Source organism: Colobus angolensis, unplaced genomic scaffold (assembly GCF_000951035.1).
Source record: "Colobus angolensis palliatus isolate OR3802 unplaced genomic scaffold, Cang.pa_1.0 Scaffold110, whole genome shotgun sequence".
Classification (NCBI taxonomy): domain Eukaryota; kingdom Metazoa; phylum Chordata; class Mammalia; order Primates; family Cercopithecidae; genus Colobus; species Colobus angolensis.
The window spans coordinates 405,500-424,903 of NW_012112031.1; the positions used below are offsets into that span (position 1 = coordinate 405,500).

Below are 19,404 nucleotides of genomic sequence, written 5' to 3' on the forward strand. Positions count from 1 at the left end.
AACTCATCTTGATCAGTCTGCCATAGGCCCTGCCCTTGATGAGGCCCCACAGGACACTCAGAAAGCTGCACGACCAGGCAGCGCCAGGGTTCCACCTCTATCAGTAGATGACGCTGCTCTGCCTGCCCTCCCCACCAACAGCACTCTTCCGCAGTGAGGAGGGACCCCTGACCTTGCCACCACAGCACCTAGGTCGTCCTCTTGCAGCATTTCTAGTGTGAGCTGAAGCAAGAGAGGAATAACAGGAGAGACTGCCTACAGTTTCCTTTTTTCTTACTTTTTTCCTGCAGGGCTGCCTCCTGCCTATGGCTGTGTGATGAACGTGCTCAGTTTAGATAATAGCTGCTGGAATTTTGGCTAACTGGCGTCTCCCTTTGCACCACGCAGCTCCAGAGGGTTGATTCTCAGCTTAAACACTACACGAAGTCATTTAGCAGCAGCGTTTGGGCCAGGTTCTGAGTGTGTGAATTCCGCCCAAAAGCTGCACATGTTTAAGCTATTTCCTCCTGGAGTTTGGTGGAATAATAAAAGGTTACTGTTGCCACAGTGAGGAGGTCTGCAGCTGGTCCCATTTCCTTTTATTACTACCCAATGTCAACAGATTAAATCGAACTGCTTGGGTCACCAGAAGGGGCATTCCTTATTTCTTCTCCTTTCTGTTATACCTTCAGTGTCCCTCGGGCCCCTTTCAGAGGTCAATCTTTATCATTGGGAATATCTTGGCAACTGATTGCTTGGGCCCTCTTGTAAACTAAGTACCTTTTTCATGTTCCCTCTCTCTTCTCAGCAGCCAGGCGTAAACTGCAGTAGTGAGCAGGGTGTGACCCTTACCTTGAGAGCCACATGGCTACTGACTGCAGCCATGGAATGAGTTAGGTCACCCACGGAGCCAGCAGGGACCTTCCCTCCAACCACCTCGGGCTGATTTCACCACTAACATCTGGTGGGGTCCCTCCCCGACCCCAAGGGCTCTGCTCTTGTTGTGTACCCCACTCTGGGAAGAGGGAGACCCTGGGGCACCCACCTAATCAGCCACCAGCAAGGCCAGGGCCAGTGAGGCAGCAGGTCAGGGATGGCATAGGTGGAGGCATTAGTCACTGGCACTGGCATGTAAGTTTTATTACTAATGAGTAATAGCCCATGAAATGGCAGGTAGCTCAGCTAGATCAGGGGGTTTAGTTGTTTCTTTTGAGATGGAGTCTCGCTCTGTCGCCCAGGCTGGAGTGTAGTGGTGTGATCTCGGCTCACTGCAACCTCCGCCTCCCAGGTTCAAATGATTCTCCTGCCTCAGCCTCCCAAGTAGCTGGGATTACAGGCGCACACCACCACGCCCGGCTAACTTTGTATTTTCAGTAGAGACAGGGTTTCACCGTGTTGGTCAGGCTGGTCTTGAACTCCTGGCCTCAGGTGACTGGCCTGCCTTAGCCTCCCAAAGTTCTGGGATTACAGGTGTGAGCCACCGTGCCCGGCCATTTTTTTTTTTTTTAATGACATAAAATCCCCGATTCAAAAAAATGTTTTACCTGAAAGCCCACGATACAAAATGACTCGCAGTAAAACTGCTCTGATCGCAGGATCCAGGTCCCTGGCCGCCTCCTAACTTCCACAGTGACATCTGACGGGGCACCAAGGAACACGGTTTGAAAACCATTAGCTCTCACTGAAGACAAACTGGGGGAGTCTCAAGAGAGAGAATAACCTGCCTAAGGTCCCATGGTCGGTCAGCTCATGGCCGACAGGAGTCCGACATTTTCCCAGCACGTGACTCTGCTTTACCCCACGAATTGGTCAGGAGTCAGTGTTCTGTGTTCTTAGAATGAGCAGGTCTTGGTCCTTACAACAGTAACTTCAAGCTTCCATATGAGGAAAAAGTTCCAAGAAAAAGGAAAATTATATTTTACCTGGCAAAACTGATTGTGTAGGGAATGGGGCCTCTCTATCTTAATCCAATTTAATGACATCCAGAGATGACTAGCGAAAGGAGTAACTTCTCCTGGCAACACTAGAAGCATTGGAGTATAACTGCACAATTTTGGACATGACCATGGCAGCCACTAGCACTGGTGAGACAACAGGGCTCTGCAAACGGCTCTCCCGCACAAAGCATGCTCACAGGGCACAAGTGGCCCTGTGTGGATGGAGAACACACCAGAAGAACGGGCTCTACACCCAGAGCCTTCTTTCCACCCTAGTCTCTGCTCCCAAAGTGCAAGTGAGAACTGCATCTAATTAGTTACAAGAAACTGTTCGTTTTCTCCCATGCCAGTCAATACTATGATGGCTTTAAATCAACTGCATCTAATCCTATATATACATCTCCGGGATGGAGCCTCCTCAAGATGTCCCATCAGTTTTGTTCATTTCCTTCTATTCCTGAGATGAGTTCTATGTCCTCTACTCCAATGAGACACGAGTCTATCAACAAAATAGCACTGGGAAAAAGGAATTCTAGTTTCTGACATTGAGACCTGGCTTCCAGTTTAAGCTCCTCCACTTCCAAGCTATGCAACCCTGGGCCAACCACTTAACCTCTCTGAGCTGCAGTTTCGTCACCTATAAAGCGAGAGGCAGGAATTGTGAAGATGACATAAAGCATGTGAAAGAATTTAAAAGTGCAAAGGACTATAAAAGTGTGAGTATCCATTCTACTACATCATTTAATCGAGGGACCAGACACATTTGATTGTGTCATTTCAGAACTGCTCCTGGGAGCTCTGCTCTCTGGGCTCCTGCCCTCACGGTGCTGGGAATGAACGAAAGCAGGGCTAGCTGCAAAGTGCACGGCTGCAGGTTTCCCAGAGCTGGTCCTCCCAGCCAGCCTCTTTTTTGGTGCTGTCTGGAGCAAAACAATACCATACAACCATCCTCCAGCAGTCAAGTGTAGAAAATTAAAAAGAGGGATCACTAATCTAGAAGGGAAAAGTTCTGATTTATTGCTCTAACCTCCCTTGTCATAACATGGCAGTTAACCAAAAACACCATTCTGTAGGATGAAAGGAGAGGACATTTAGACTTGGACAGAAAAATCCAAAGGAAATTAAAGTGTTAGTGTGCTCTGAAAAGCAACTCTCCAAATATGCCACTGGCCACCGTGATATTTCCAGGCCTCCCCAGTGGCTTCCAGACCTAAAGTGATCAGCTCACTGCGTGGAGGCCTCTCCTAGCCGAGGGTGCTGCGGGCTTCCCGGGGCTTGTTCAGCCTCTCACATCATCACTGTGCCAGACGACAGTCAAACCGAAAACTGAGCTGACGAGTTCAGGAGATGCTGAATGAGGCAGAGGAGAACTCTTCTGGCCCCACCCACCCAGTGGCTAATGAAGCCTGTGTGTGTCCTGGCGGTGGGGCTCTGCGGGAGCAGAGATGTGGGGCAGGGAAGCCTGTGTGTGTCCTGGCGGCGGGGCTCTGCGGGAGCAGAGATGTGGGGCAGGAAGTCTGCCCTTTCGTGGAGTTTTCTAAATGCACTTTCAGATAAAGGCCTTCTGTAATGACCACAACAGCTGTCAACTCTGAATGTGGCCAACAGTCAAAGGATCGTATCTGGAGCAAGCGGACCCACTTTCAGAAATGCACATGAGGTGGTGACCCGTGGTGACGCAAACCAGACTTACTTGATCTAAATCTCCTTTCTCCGTTGCCAGTTCCTCCATCTCTGGTGTTGGCTCATCTTCCAGGAAGGGATTGGTAGATGGGGGTGGAGACTCAAGCTTTTTCTGTTAGGTAGATACGAGAAAGAGAGGTGTTTTCTGAGCATGTTCAATAGCTTTCCCCATTGATCTGCTTTTTCCAGGTGTCTCCAACAGCTAAGTCATGCACTCTGATCTAATAAAGAGCTGAGGCAACCCAGACCACATTCTTACCTCCAGGCCTTCACACTGCTTTCCCGTCTTCCTGGAACCTCCCTGACCACCCTGCCCCAACTCGAATCTGGCTAACACGCTCACACATCCTCAGTCCTCACACTGGAACTCCATTCTGCCGGGCAGTCTTTCCCATCTGTCAGGTTTGGGTCAGACGTCCCTGACGTGTTCCCAAACCATGCTACGTGTCCCCTACCCGGGCATTTGTTAAAATACGGCCCATTATCTGTCTTTTCCCTTCTGGCCTCCATGATGCCAGAGATTACGTCTGTCTTGTTCCCCATCCTATCTCGGTGCCTGGCACGTAGCAAGTCCTCAGTAAACAGAAATGAATCAACGTGACAGATGGATTTCAACGCAAGAACAAACTACAAAGCTAATCTCATGTGTTCCACATTAACAGACGTCTCTTCCCAAATAAGCCCCACTACAACAACCACAGCAGAAATCTCCTCAAGAAAATCGACTTCTCAGCTTCCAAATATGACCACTATTTCAAAATACATCACTGAGCAGGAACCATGGGCCAGCGGGAAGGCTGCAGACAGGAGGCGTGGTAGCTTAGCTCCAACCGTGCGGCACTGGCCCTATCACCCAGCTTCCCTGAGCCTCAGAATGAGGGTGCAACCACAGGGCTATCTGGAGGACCAAATGGGAAACCCAGAAGCAGTACAGGGTACATACAAGGGTCGCTGACGACGTTAATTCCAGTACAACTACAGAATAAAGGCAGCTCTCTGGAATTCCTTTACAGTTTTCACCTTGAGATGTTGTTTATGCCTGGGAGCTGAAGGCTTTAGCAGAAAGGAGGCCACATGGACAAACAGAAAAGAGGGACTGCTTGGTGCTGGGGATGAGGGAATGGGGCAAGGCATGGCTCTCTGGAGATGAGACGTTAATGGAGAGGGATTTTCGAAATGTACTTGATATTTTAGCCAACACCAGTGGGTCGACCTGAATTAATCCCTAAGCCAAAAGGGACAGCAGATGGACTAGAGCGTGAATAACTTTGCCAAGTGCCATGACACCATCTGAAGATATTACAAACAAAAAGTAAAACCAAAACTTACACAAAGGCTGGGCGTGGTGGCTCATGCCGGTAATCCCAGCACTTTGGGAGGCCGAGGCGGGCGGATCACTTGAGGTCAGGAGATCGAGACTAGCTTGGCCAACATGGTGAAAGCCTGTCTCTACTAAAAATACCAAATTAGCAGCGTGGTGGTGGGTGCCTTAATCCCAGCTACTCAGGAGGCTGAGGCACAAGAATCGCTTGAACCCAGGCCAAGTGGAGGTTGCAGTGACCTTTCCTCATTCCACTGCACTCCAGCCTGGGTGACAGAGCAAGACGCTGTCTCAAAAATAAATAAATAAATAAAATAAAATAAATACCTTGCACAAAAACACTACACCTGCGTCTGATTTTCGGTTGAAGACAACTCTGCTTACAGCCATTTAAACTGCTTATTTGCTGGCCAAAACACTTGGATGCAATTGAGGCGGGCAGATACAGCCTTGGTGCATGACAAAGCCTTGTGGTGACAGCATTAGCTTGAGGTAATCAGTAGTAAGATGATGATTTTTGCGGTATCTTGGTGAGAAACAATATGGTCTAACACCCAAGCAAGTATTTCACATCTGCACACTCCAAACTTTGGCTTCTTTACCTAACATGAGAGAAAAAAATCCTTACAAACTTACAGCTCTTTTTAGAATGCAATATTTTCAAGCTTAAATTGTCTTCTTAAGGGCTGCTGATATTTTAGAGAGAGACAGGAATAGTAAGAAAGGGAATCTACCAAGCTTAATCTTCAACAACCATAAAAAAATTAAATTAGGTAATAGCATTAGATTCCTGATTCCACTGGCTTAACAGTGGGCTCCAGGCCGGGCGCAGTGGCTCAAGCCTCTAATCCCAGCACTTTGGGAGGCCGAAACGGGTGGATCACGAGGTCAGGAGATCGAGACCATCCTGGCTAACACGGTGAAACCCCGTCTCTACTAAAAAATACAAAAAACTAGCCGGGCGAGGTGGTGGGCGCCTGTAGTCCCAGCTACTCGGGAGGCTGAGGCAGGAGAATGGCGTGAACCCGGGAGGCGGAGCTTGCAGTGAGCTGAGATCTGGCCACTGAACTCCAGCCTGGGCCACAGAGCGAGACTCCGTCTCAAAAAAAAAAAAAAAAAACAACAACAGTGGGCTCTGGGATGATGCTGTTGAGCTGAGTCACTATGATTCCAAGTCTTTTGGTCCTTTGTAGATGTGAAAAGCTAGTCAGCTAACTGAAGTTAAAAGTTTTGCTCAAAATCATTCAGTGACAGACACAGAATTTGAGTTTTTGAACTAAATGCCCCTCATCTATTGCTAAGTCTATTGGGTTCATAACAGCACCTCACAATTACATAAAGGTGGGCCTCATTTTTAAAATGTAAGGTGTGATTGGAAATCATGGCAAACAGCAGATGTCAGTGAGGTGGACTGAGGATGTTCCTGGGCTCTACTCTCGCTGGCATAAAGCATCAAGAAAACAGAGAAGGTAGGAAGAAGTCACGGGCAGCACTGAAGAAGCAGGCACCATATGAGGCAGGGTGACCGCAGGCCACTCGCTCAGTGTCACCATCTGGGGTAGGGTGAGTGTGGGCCAACCTCAGCCTCCCAAGTATCTGGGACTACAGGTGCGCATCACCACACCCAACTAATTTTTGTATTTTTTGTAGAGATGGGGTTTTGCCATGTTGCCCGGGCTGGTCTCAAACTCCTGACCTGAAGCAATCCATCTGTCTCAGACATGAGCCACCGTGCCTGGCTTCTATTAACATTCTGATGAAATGAGGGGAGTTGTGGACACCAAGGAGCTCCTAGTTCACTCATATGTGGCACATACATTCCACATGTGGACCACGTTAGTACAGGAAAAGTGATTCATTCCTCCCCTCATCCACTCAACAAAGGGATATGCTGGGCCCTAGGAGTAGAGCAGTGAGAAAGACAGGCCAGCCTCAGCCTTCACGGAGATTAGAGTCTGCTGGGGGAGACAGCCTTCAATCCAACAGTCACACACACAGTGAGAAGGGCCATGAAGGAAAAGCGGTCATCATGGAAACGTGCGACAGAGGGCCACAGGAGACTTCCCTAAAGAAAGGGTGTCTGAGCCAGAGCTGAAGGATGCCTCAGAGTTAAATATGTGAGGGGTGGAGGGTGGAGGGAACAGCATGTGTCTGCCACTCACTCAATAGTGATGTATTGGGCATCTACTCTGCTCCAGGCACTCTCGGGCGCACCAGGGATGCAAGTGAGGAAGACGGATTAGAGAGGTGGCGCTGCCGTGGTGAGAAGAAAACTCAGGGAGTGGGATGAGCTGGGGATGAGGGTGGGAAAGTGCTTCTACACAGGGTTGTCAGAAAAGGTCTCTGAGGAGATGACAGCTGAGCTGAGTAAGAAGGAACTGCTCAGGCAAAACCCAAGGAAGGGTGTTCTCAGCAGGGAGACCTGGTGGAGATGCTGGAAAGCACTTGGTGAGTCTGAGGGACAGAAAGGAAGATGGGGGCCTGGGGTAAGAGGGGTGGCAGAAGTCCCGTCACACAGCCTTTTGTGGGCCATGGTAAGGGTCGGTTTTCTTCTCATTGCAATTGGGCAGTCGCTGGTAGTTTTCAAGAGGGAAGTGATGTGATCTAATTTGGATTTTAAAAATAGTCCACTGCTGTGGGGGAATGGATTATAGTGACAGCAGGAAACCCAATTTAAGAGGCTGCTACAGTGTTCTGGGAAAGGGCTGATGGGGAACTGGACTAAGCTGGTGATGGAGGACAGAAAAAAGGGCATAGTTAGGAGGCAGAGCCAGGAGGCTTTGCTGAGAGTGAGAACAAGGGTGAGGGAACAAAAGGGTCCAAGCAACTGCACAGCTGATAGTGCCTTAACTGAGATGGGGCACCCTGGTGTAGTGGCAAGGCACAGGCTCCGGATCTGACAGACCTGGGTTCGAGTCCAGGTTCCACCACCATGGGGTATGCTGTTTAACTTCTAGCCTCAGTTCTCCTACCTGCAATGTGAAGGGATAGGAATACCCACCTCGTATGGCTGCCATGAGGATGGGATGAGGCGTGCGTGGCAGGAGTGAGCGCCACAGTCACGTGCCACACCATCATGTTTCCACCCATGACGGGCCACGGTATGACGGCGGTTTCACTAGACTATACTGGAGTCAGACGATGGGGTAGGCCAGGGTCCGCAACCCCTAGGCCACCAGTCCATGGCCCATAAGGAAACCGAGCCACACATCATGAGGTGGGCAGTAGTGAGCGAGCATGACCGCCTGAGCTCCGCCTCCTGTCAGGTCTCAGGCAAACCCTGCTGTGAGCCGCTCATTTGAGGGGTCTCGGTTGTGTACTCCTTATGAGAATCCAATGCCTGATGATCTGAGGTAGAACAGTTTCATCTCGAAACCATCCCCCGACCCCCCTTGCCTGAATGCCCACCCCCAGCCCCACCTGTGGAAAAACTGTCTTCCACAAAACCAGTCCCTGGTGCCAAAAAGGTTGGGGGCAGCTGGAGTAGGTTATAGCAGGCACACTCTATGAGGTCTGCACAGTGATGAAACTAACGATGCATTTCTCAGAACATATTCCTGCCGTTAAGCAATGCGTGACTGAATACACACGGCAGCTTAACGTGCTGTTGGCACGCAGGGCGAGGCTCAGCAAGGGAGAGCTTTCAGCGGTAGTTAATAGGGTGAGCTAGGACATGAGGCACAACCGCTGTGCTTCTCTCAATACAGCAGCTCACAGAAGAGAAAGATGTGGGCACGCAGGGTTAAAAGTCTTGTCAAAAGAATTTCTATTAACCGTAAGTGGAACCTTGTCCCAACCATTTCGTCTCTTTGGGATCTCTCTAAGAAATGAAAGCAAACGGCCCATCAACTTGGCACTTTCTAAGTGGAAAGGCACACTGAGCTGCTCCTTTCTTCCCCCGTCTACAACCACGCACGTACCGCCCACCTCCCTATTGATGAAAGCCCCAAAACCCTAAGGTGTGGACATGCATTCCCGCGGTTCCAGGGCTACACGACTGCTCGGATTAACTTGCTAAGATGAAAGACAAGTCCTTGCAGGGAGCGATCACTGCGTAACGCAGCCGTCTGTGCTGGGAGCCATACAGATCACGCTTCTCAGGCTCGCTCTGCAGCGGTCACAGGCCACAGAGAATTACAACTTGGGGTTTCGATTGTCAGTAACTCAATGACATATTTCACGAACTCTGAGGCTGCTAAATAAAGCCAAAAATTTTCCAAGACGTGAATGACTTTCCAATTTTGAAAGAATTCATTCTTTTTGCTATGATGACCGTTGATTTCAAGCCGATACAGGAAAGCAAAGTTCTTCATAGAGCAAGTTAATTCCTACTGATTAAATCACAGGGGATTCCCAGCACCTTCAAAACAGTTCAGGCCACAGGGGACAGTCAGGCTGTCTAATTCACTGTCAGGAAGGGAAAGTCTGGCTTCGGTCAGCTGTACACCCGTACCTCATCTGCCTACACAAATCCCTGTGTGAGGCCCTAGCCGGACACGTCAAATTATCAAAGAAGGAACTCTGAAATTTAAGACTCTCTTCCTTCCCCTAGAGCAGAAAGCTTTCACTTGTGAGATGAAAGTTCCTCAATTTCTGCATTTCTCATTCCATAAATGCTTTACTCCAGCCCGATTCCTAATTTGTCCTTCAAGAGATAACTGGGGGGCTTTGGTTGACAGTCAAGATTGCAAGCCCGGGGTACACACACCTGGTGTCCAGCATTTCTGGGGCCACGCTCTTGCTACCGCCATGTTCACTTACATTGTGACAGTTATGCACAGATGTCTTTCTCCTACTAGATCCTAAGTGCCTTCCCGATTCAATTTCTCATCTTTTCCAAAGCCCTGAACAAAGAGGGAGCTTGAAAAGTACCTGTGATAAGGCCCTCAGTACAATCCTCTTCAGAAACATGGGCAACACTTTCTATTTTCTGTAAACAAAACAAAAAGTCTGCGTATATGTGTGCAAGCATGCTTGCAGAAGAGTCAACAATACACCCCAAAGTATTAAACGGTGTGGATACCTCTAGGGGGAGGGATATACAGTAGTTAAGAAGAGATGTTTATTTAAAATATTTTTTTCTATTTGAGTTTTTAATAGGCATGTATAGCTCCTTTTTCTTTTTCTTTTTTTGAGACACAGCCTCACTCTTCCATCCAGGATGAAGTGCAGTGGTGCAGTCACAGCTCACTGCAGTCTGGAACTCCTGGACTGAGGTGACTCTTGCACCTCAGCCTCCCGATAGCTGAGAATGCAGGTGTACACCACCATGCCCTGCTCATTTAAAATCTTTTTTTGTAGAGACAGGGTCTTCGTGGCCCAGGCTGGTCTCAAACTCCTGGCTGTAAGAGATCCGCCTGCCTCGGCCTCCCAAAGCGCTGGGATTTTAGGCATGAACCGTTAGGCCTGGCCCACTGCTCATTTTTTTTTTTTTTTGGTAAGACAGAATATTTATCTGATGAGAAAAGATGCTTTATAACTAAACTCATACACTATTTTCTAAAGCCCTTAATTCTAAATTGTGATGTAATTCATATAATATAAAATTCAACATTTTAAAGTGATTTACTATTCAGTGGTTTTTGGACATTCACAAGGTTATGCAACCATCACCACCAATTCCAGAACATTTTTCACCCCCAAAAGCAACCCCTACCTGTTTCTGGGAAGCTGTTACTTCCCAGTCTTCCCCTTCCCAGCCCCACCTGCCTCTATGGATTTGCCTCTTTGGATACTTCATGTGGATGGAATCATATAACGTGTGACGTCTGTGTCTGGTTTCTTTCACTCGGCACGGTATGTTCAAGGTTCACCCAGCTTAGGACACACATCAGCACTTCATTCCTTTTATGACTGAATAATATTCCACTGTACGGAGAGACCACGTTTTGGTTATTCCTTGTCTGTTGATGTTTCTACCTTTTGGCTATTGGGAATAGTGCCGCCATGAACATTTGTGTGGGACGTACGAACATGTTTTTAATTCCCTTGGGCATATACTTAGAAGTAGAAATGTGTAATTAAAAATAAAAGAATTCGGGTTGCTTTGCTTTTTCTATTTGGCAGAGCTACCCCTTCATATTAGGCATGGCACATTAACACTGTGAGATGCACTGAAACAAGGAGGGACTACTGCTTCTCGATCTTAATTACATTTGGAAGAACAGAAAGGAAGATGAACAGAAAGAAGTTTAAAGCAGAGGCTGAAACTTGAAAATGCTCACAACTTGACCGGATAATTCCACTAGTGTCGTAAGAAAATAATCTCACTCCTTTGGGTAAGAGACAGCGAAGAGGAGAGAAGAGAGAAGAGAAAAGACAAAAAAAATAATAATAATCTCAATAGTATATAAAATTAGTAGACAAAAATATTCATATAGCCCTATCTATAAAAGTGAGAAACAACTAAGGGTCTCTTGAGAAAAGAATAATTAGGGGAAATCACTGAGTATCTACAGAATAAACTCTTTCTGTAGTTGAGAAAGAACTTAAGCTGTGACATATGAAGCATATTTTCGTGTGTGTGTGTGAATTAACACAGAAATTAACTCAAAATGGATCAAAGATATAACTCAAAATGGATGGAAGATATAAATGTTGCAGCTAAAACTATAAAACTCTTAGGAGGAAATCTAGGTAAGTCTTTGTAGCCTTGGATTACGAAATAGTTTCTTGGATATGACACTAAAACACAAGCAAGAACAAAAAGATAATTAACCTTCATCAAAACTGAAATCCTGTGAAATGACTATCTAGAGAGTGAAAACAACCCACAGATGGGAGAAAACATTTGTAAATCATATGATGATATATGACAGAATATATAAAGAAGTTAGAAAGGCTGGGCACGGTGGTTCACGCCTATAATCCCAGCACTATGGAAGCCATATTCACACAGTGAAAACCTGCACAGATACTCACAGCGGTATTCACACAGTGAAAAACTGCACAGATACTCGCAGTGGTATTCACGCAGTGAAAAGGCGGAAACCACCCGAATGTCCACCGGCTGATGAAGAGACACCAGTATGTGCATCACCCACACAATGGTGCACTATTCAGCCATCAAAATGCAGTGCTGACACATGCCACAACATGGCTAAGGCTCGCTATGTACATCACCCACACAATGGTGCACTATTCGGCCATCAAAATGCAGCACTGACACATGCCACAACATGGGTAAGGCTTGCAGACACTGTCTAGAGGGAGGAAAGGCAGACACAAAAACCAGACATTGTAGCATGCCTGCTAGCATTGTAGCATTTACGTGAAGTGTCCAGAACAGGCATCCATAAAGACGAAAGTCAATTCGTAATTGCCCAGGGCTGGGGAAAGAGAACTTGAAGGTCCTGCCTGCTAAGGAGGGATTTCCTCTGGGGTAACAGAAATGTTCTGGACTTGCACAGCTGGGATCGTGGCATCATCTTGTGAATATATGAAAACCAACTGAACTGTATACTTTAAACGATAAATTTCATGTGACATTTTGTGACGTGAGTTATATCTCAATTTTAAAAACAAAATAAGCAGAGAAAAATGTATTTGAAGAATACAATTTCAACTGTGTAAAATGCATAGAAAGAATATACCCAAATCCTCATCTCAGATTTGGATGACTTTTTTTCCTGCTTCTCTATTCTCGCCTATACTTTCCAAATTTTCTATCCTGACCCTGTATTATTCTCTTCTCAGAAACAAAAGTTAATCGTCCCTCAGGATATTATTCAAATGGAAGAATACATTTCTTTAGCACCAGTAAAGTATCCATAAAATATTTTCCAACGCTGAAGGGAGTGCATCAGGTGGGGGAAGCTGTCGCTGTCAGAGACAGACATCCTCAAGCTGTGGCAGAGCTGGGAAACCTGCCCTCTTCCTTACACAGTCTCCCTCATGCAGGTATTAAGCTGCCAGAAGACCAAGGTGTAGAGTGAGACATGCCGGGTGGGCTATCATGAGTCGTGAGCCTTTTACATACCCTCTTATGCTCAAATTGCACAGTTGACAATTATACCCATCTAAGTATACATGTATATTAAAAGGACCCCATAAGCCAAAGGACAAGTCTATTTCAAAAGGCAACGTATGCAATGGTCAAGAGGAAGGGAAATCCAGTTGCATAAAATGGGAAAATTTTTTATTTTATTTAAAAAAAAAGAAAAAACCTCCAGTGAAGCAGTTATAAAAACCTAATCCGATCTACTCTGCTTTCAGCAGAAGGCTGAATGTAATTTGTTCACCTTGAATCTAATCATCAAGTCACTAATAATGCATATGGATACAGTTACGTCATAGCCAGACGTTCTCTTTTAATTTCAAGGCATTTTAATTTACAGACTATCTTGAATTCCTCCTAAAGGGTCAGAAGTTGAGGCAACTGGGGAAAGCATAGGCAGCTCACCTCCTCAAGTAACAGTTACCGCACAGGACATCGTAAAACTGGTTAAGTATGGTAAAAGCAACAAACCCTGTCCCTGAGGCTCTTTCAGTCTAAAGTTCTATCAGATGTTGAAGTCATAGCTCTTGAAAAAGAGCAAAAGATGATGCATCCCACGGATGGGTCAGGAGGAGCTGAGCTGTGGTGGGTCTTCCTGGCGAGCCGGCCACACCCTCAAGCTCATCCTCACTGTTTTACCGTCTCCAAGGGCTGGAGAGGTCCTGAATGATACAGTGAGGGCGGCGGTGGGGGCAGCGTGGGGATGAGGTATGGCCTAGGGAGGGGCAGCAAGGGAGAGTCTCTGGACGTTTTGGCTCCTTAGCTGACATCACCTGTTTCGTGGTACCTTTCTGAGGAATTCAGCAACTTTCTATAAAATCTGGCATATATCAAAAGGTATCAAGATATACCTTGGTTCATTTCATAATTTATTCTGGTATTTTGAAACAAAATGGTAGCCAAAAAGGAGTTTCCAGAGTGTATCCTGAAAGCGAGGTAGCATGGGGAAGGGACCAGGGGCCAGGGAGCAGCAAATCTCCAGGCAGGGCACCCAGCAGCTAGACCGGGGGTCAGGACAGCTGGAACTCCCAGCCTTGCCCAGACAGCCCCTTCCTGCTGCTTTGTGTTGGGAACATGGTCGGTAGCCACGATTAATTCACCAGGGTCCCTGCCACTGAGGGTCACAGAATAAAGGTGAAGAAGGTTGTGCAAGGCCCACAATGAGATGATGATGGGGACCAGGCCCAGTGTGAACATCACCTAGAGCGACAGCCTTCACATCTCCTCACAGCAGAGCTGCAGTGAACCGATCCCTCAAGGGAATCGGTTGAAGTGGCCACAGGGCTTCTGTTGCCTCCTAGAAACTTATCTTTAAGGGAAAATCCTTGAAGGATATCAGGCAGCCCTTGTCAGGATTTGGAATGCAGAATAACTGCCAGGTCGTGATACCTGGCACAAAGAATAGGGTCTGGAGGACGAGGTTGAATTAAAGAAGTTGAAGGGTCTAGAGGAGTCTGTGGCGAGGAGAGCTGAGAGCTGACTCAATAGAGAGGGAAAGAAAGAACTCATGGTACTCCTCAGGCTTTCCCGGCTACAGATTTATAACCTGACACTCTGCAAACTTGATAGGAGATGAGAGCAACTGAACAATGAAGAGGGGATGACTTACAGACCGGTTCTGCCAAAACATTTCAAATATGAACACCAAAAAGGAAGGAGCTGGGGAAAAAGGCTCAAGTGTTCCTAGCTGACCCCTGACCACCAACCCAGAGCACCGCCTCGGCCAGGAGACACTGGGCTCCAGTCCAGGAGCTTGGCTCTGGCTGAGTGAGTTCAGGCCTGAGCCACCAGTACCCCCAGCCCTGTCGTCCCAGGACAGAAGGTGGCTGACAGTTGGCCAACTGCCGCTCTGACAGGCCTGTGTTTTTCAATAAAGCATTGTCTTTGCAAACTTGAGTAAGCTCCTTCAGTTTTTCATGGTCTCTACATGGTTACCCTGTTCAGCAGCCTCAGCCTGTCCAGGAGGTCCTTCCCCGCCCTCGTTCCCTGCCCTCGTTCCCTTAGCAGTTTTGGCCTTTGGGGGATTTTTCCTCAGACAGGTCCTGGGACAGACCGAGGTTCACAGGCTACCCTGGTCCTCAGATGCAACGGGGCCATTTGTTCCTCCGTGGTCCTACAGCTCCCTAAATGTAAAAGAAAAACCAGGATGTAGGGCCCAGCCAGAGAGGGTGAAGAATGGCTCAAAACAAGGGCTTGGCAAGAATGTCATTCAAGCATCCTTCACTGGGACCTATTTCCCATCCGGTTATCTGGATTACCAGCTCACAGAGCCTGTCCTGACGCTCTCCGGACCCTGCCCAGCCAGAGGCCACGGGAGCTCAGGGGGCTACTCCCAGGTGGGACCTGTGCTCAATGCTGAAACCTCATGCTTGTCCCCCGGCAGACCTCTGCAGGGCTGCATCTGTGCCGCACATATCTGTGCTTGAAACCAGGCAGAAGCATGGCTTGGGAAGGTCCCCAAGGAGAGCCAGCAAGAGGAAATCAGGAGGTTGCTAAAGCCAACCTCATACTTCTCAGGAGAAACACACGATTCCTTCAATGGTATCTCTGTTCCCTACTTCCTTTTCTTTTTCTTTTTTTTTTTTTGAGATAGTCTCACTTTGTCACCCAGGCTGGAGTGCAGTAGTGCAATCTCAATTCACTGCAACCTCTGCCTCCTGGGCTAAAGCGATCCTCCTGTCTCAGCCTCTCGGGTAGCTGGGACTACAGGGGTACACCATCATGCCCTGCTAAAATTTCCCAGGTAGCTGGGACTACAGGCATACACCATCATGCCCTGCTAAAATTTCCCTGGTAGCTGGGACTACAGGCATGCCCCACCACGCCCTGTTAATGTCTCCCAGGTAGCTGGGACTACAGACGTGCACCACCATGCCCTGCTAATACTTCCTTTTCTGACCTGCACTTTCTTTAGGCTATTTTCATCTGGTTTGTGACTGTTTTTCCCCTTGTTACTAAAAAGAAATCAATATTGAACATTAGTCAGCAAGCAGAGAAGTATACATATTTTTGATGTGCCAAATAGGAAGAGTGTTTTGTGGTTTCAATCGCATTTTATTTTAACAAAGTCATGAGTGAGCCCACGCAGGCAGGACCTTGTGGTCTGGCCTCAAAATTGGGTTGCTGCCACAACCACTCTGCAGTCCATTGCCTGAAAGACCAGCCTGATTCACCTGCTCCACCTACTCTGAGGCTGGTCTCGTGGGACAAAGAGAGAATCCCACTGAAGTCTCAGGGTTTTAGGATCAGAAGGGTAGGAGCTAGAGGAGGTGGCAGAAGTGAAGGGTGAACAAGTGAGTGGGACTCCAGGTCCAAGTCCCAGCCTGGCCCCTGCTTCAATCACAGTAGCTCAGTTTCATGTTTTTACACATTAGCTCCGTGGCCTAGGGTAAGCTTCAAACGAGTACAGCACCTACTTCCTATGGCTGAGGAAGCAGAGTGACTGACTGCAGGTAAACACACCTAGTATCGTGGGGGTCACCAAGTGGATGTTCAAAGCACGGTAGCTATTGTGTCTGGATTCTACATTCGATTTTTTTTTTTTTTTGAGATGGAGTCTTGCCCTGTCACCCAGGCTGGAATGCAGTGGTGCAATCTTGGCAGGCACCCACCACCACGCCTGGCTAATTTTTTGTAGTTTTAGTTGTGATAGCCACGCTGCTCTCAAACTCCTGACCATAAGTGATCTTCCCACCTCAGCCTCTCAAAGTGCTGGGATTATAGGCATGAGCCACCGCACCCGGCCTCTACATTAGATTTTGTTACAAGAAAGGATTTGGAAATCACTGTTTTGGCCCATCTCTCGTTTTAAAACAATTGAAAAATAACTTTGTTAAAGTACACATAAAGTACAGAAATGCATTTGTATAAGAAAATTTCCAAAAAACTACACCAGAGTAAATGGAAAAAAATATTTCCTTGCTTCTCTACCTACTCTCACTCCAACTTCCTTCCTGAGAGACATCCACTGTTACCACTTCCAGACCTCTTTCTTACACATTTACGCACATAAACATGCTTTTTACTTTTTCCATAAAAGACATTATACCTCCCAAAGTGCTGGGATGACAGGCGTGAGCTGCCGTATCCGGCCCCCATCCCACCACTTTTAAACTGTGTGTAGCATCTCACGGCATGGATGCTCCGTAATTTATTTAACCATTCTTCAATAATAAACATTATAGACATATCCAAGTCTTTTGCTTTTAAGGCGGAGTTCACCTCTTTCTTTGTGCATCTTCCTCTACATGTATGGATTTTTTTAGACTTCTGGTTTAGATGTAACACTGTTGCTTGATAGGACATGCATATTTACATTTCTGAAAGTTCTGATAATGACAATTTATGCACCAAAAAGGTATCAAGCTGTATACTAGCACTAAAATCCTGTACTGTTAGTCTTGTAATTTTTTTTTTTGTAAACCTGATGTAGGAAAAATATCCTGTTTTCTTTTTTTTCATGTTTATTAGCCAACTGAATTTCTTCAGTGAATCGTCTGTCTGACTCTGTATTCATTTTTCAAATGGGTTACTTGTCCTTTCCTTACTGATTTTTAGGAGTTCTTTATATGTGCTAGATATTAATCGTTCGTATCATACAGCTTAAACTGTTTTTTTAATCCCTTGATTATGTTTCTGGTCTCTTTTTCTAAAAGAATTTTGTTCTCTTTATGTTGTCAAACCTTTCAGCACTTTTCTTCATGGCTTTTGGGTTTTATGGAGTCTCCCTAATATTCTGTTATTAAATGATAGGTGGGCAGGGTAGCTCACACCTGGAATCCCAGCACTTTGGGAGGCCAAGGTGATGAGCAGATCACCCGAGGTCAGGAGTTTGAGACCAGCCTGACCAACATGGTGAAACCCTGTCTCTACTGAAAATACAAAAATTAGCCAGGCATGGTGGCATGCACCTGTAATCCCAGCTACCCAGGAGGCTGAGGCAGGAGAATCGCTTGAACCCAGGGAGCGGGGGTTGCAGTGAGCCGAGATCACCCCACTGCACTCCAGCCTGGGTGACAGAGCAAGACTCTGTCTAAAAAACAAAATGAAAAATAAATAAATAAATAAATAAACAAAGGATAGTCTTTTCTTCTCATTTAACAGGGAAGGCAGTTCACTACATTACAGCGGAATCGGAATTAGGCCACGCGTCTTCTCTCTCGACTGCAGGTCCAAGGACTTTTCTACCAAATTACATTGCTTCTCTATTGTTACCAGCAGTTAAAAAAACCCAAAATCTAACTTTAAAGAAAATTCAAAAGTATGATTCTCTCAACGTGGATTTCTTCTTCCCTCCCTCCTTTCTTCTTTCCCTTTCCATTCCTGCCTGCATGGGTTCTGTGTATACTCTGCACGACTCGAGGAGACAGATGAACCAGCTACAATTCCTGCATTCAAGGAGCTCAATGTCCACGCATATGTAATGATGCAAACAGAAGTGACCACAGAACACAGTCACTTGGTTTCCCAGTGGATAGGAAATCTGAAGAAAGCATATTGATGTGTTAGCAGGGAGTCTGGACCTCTAAAAAGAAGAGGTTTACTCCTTTCTCTCTCTTTTTTTTAGAGATAGGGTATCACTCTGTCACCCACCATAGCTCACTGCAGCCTCAACTCCTGGGCTGAAGTGATCCTCCCACCTCAGCCTCCCAAGTCACTGGGACTAAGGGGTGCACCCGACTAATTATTATTATTTTTTTAATTTTCTGTAGGGATGAGGTCTCGCTATGTTGCCCAGGCTGGTCTCGAACTCCTGGTCTCAAGACAGCTGATAAAGTAATAAGGTATTTGTGACCGAGTAAGGCCTCTGATTCACAAAATTACTAGTCGGTAAAACGGGATCAATACTTAGGAAAAATGATGACAGGGCATTCTAGAAACATGACATACTGCATCACAGACAAATGGTAAATCCACACAGAGTGTTCTCTATCATCACTTTTCCCAGCAGTTCAGTGAAATCACTGCAGTGAGGGAGTAAGCACTGAAGCCAATGGACAGAGTCACCACACAGTGAACACTGAATCCCAACCACCCAACCCACTGATTTCACGTGGCAGCTCCCTAGGGAAGGTCTTACCAGGGTCCCATCGGTCAGGGTGCAGCCAGAGAAGCGCTTTGCGAGAAACCCCTCAAAGTTAGTTGTTCTCTGAATAGCAAAAAGAAGCAATTTCACTTCAATTTCCTTCGCTCTGGTACGCATAATCTTGGCAAGTTCCGTCCTTCAAAACAAAGAGATGAGAATACTATCAAACAAACTGCTCATTCATTCAAGAGAAGACAAAGTAAACGGCCTTAACTTATATTCAGGAAAAAAAATGTACGCAGTCTTTTCAAACCCTGAGGTCTGTTACCAGCTTAGTCTAAAACCTGGGGAATAGAAATACATGTTCTAAACAAGAATTTTAAGGTGAAATTATCCACCAGGCAAAAAAAATCAGGGGTTCTGGATTTTATATACATATATATATATATATATATATATATAT

The 19,404-nt window shown here is 46.6% G+C and overlaps 1 protein-coding gene across 1 annotated transcript in view; it reads right to left on the minus strand.

Moving 5' to 3' along the window:
- The window catches only part of VPS53 (vacuolar protein sorting 53 homolog (S. cerevisiae)), a 166,343-nt gene that overhangs the window by 65,303 nt on the left and 81,636 nt on the right, over window positions 1-19,404 (minus strand). The window contains exons 11-12 of the mRNA XM_011956193.1: window positions 18,996-19,137; window positions 3,610-3,711 (exon numbers count right to left, since the gene is read on the minus strand). Of these exons, the coding sequence (XP_011811583.1) occupies window positions 3,610-3,711; window positions 18,996-19,137 (244 nt within the window). The remainder of the gene's footprint in view (window positions 1-3,609; window positions 3,712-18,995; window positions 19,138-19,404) is intronic.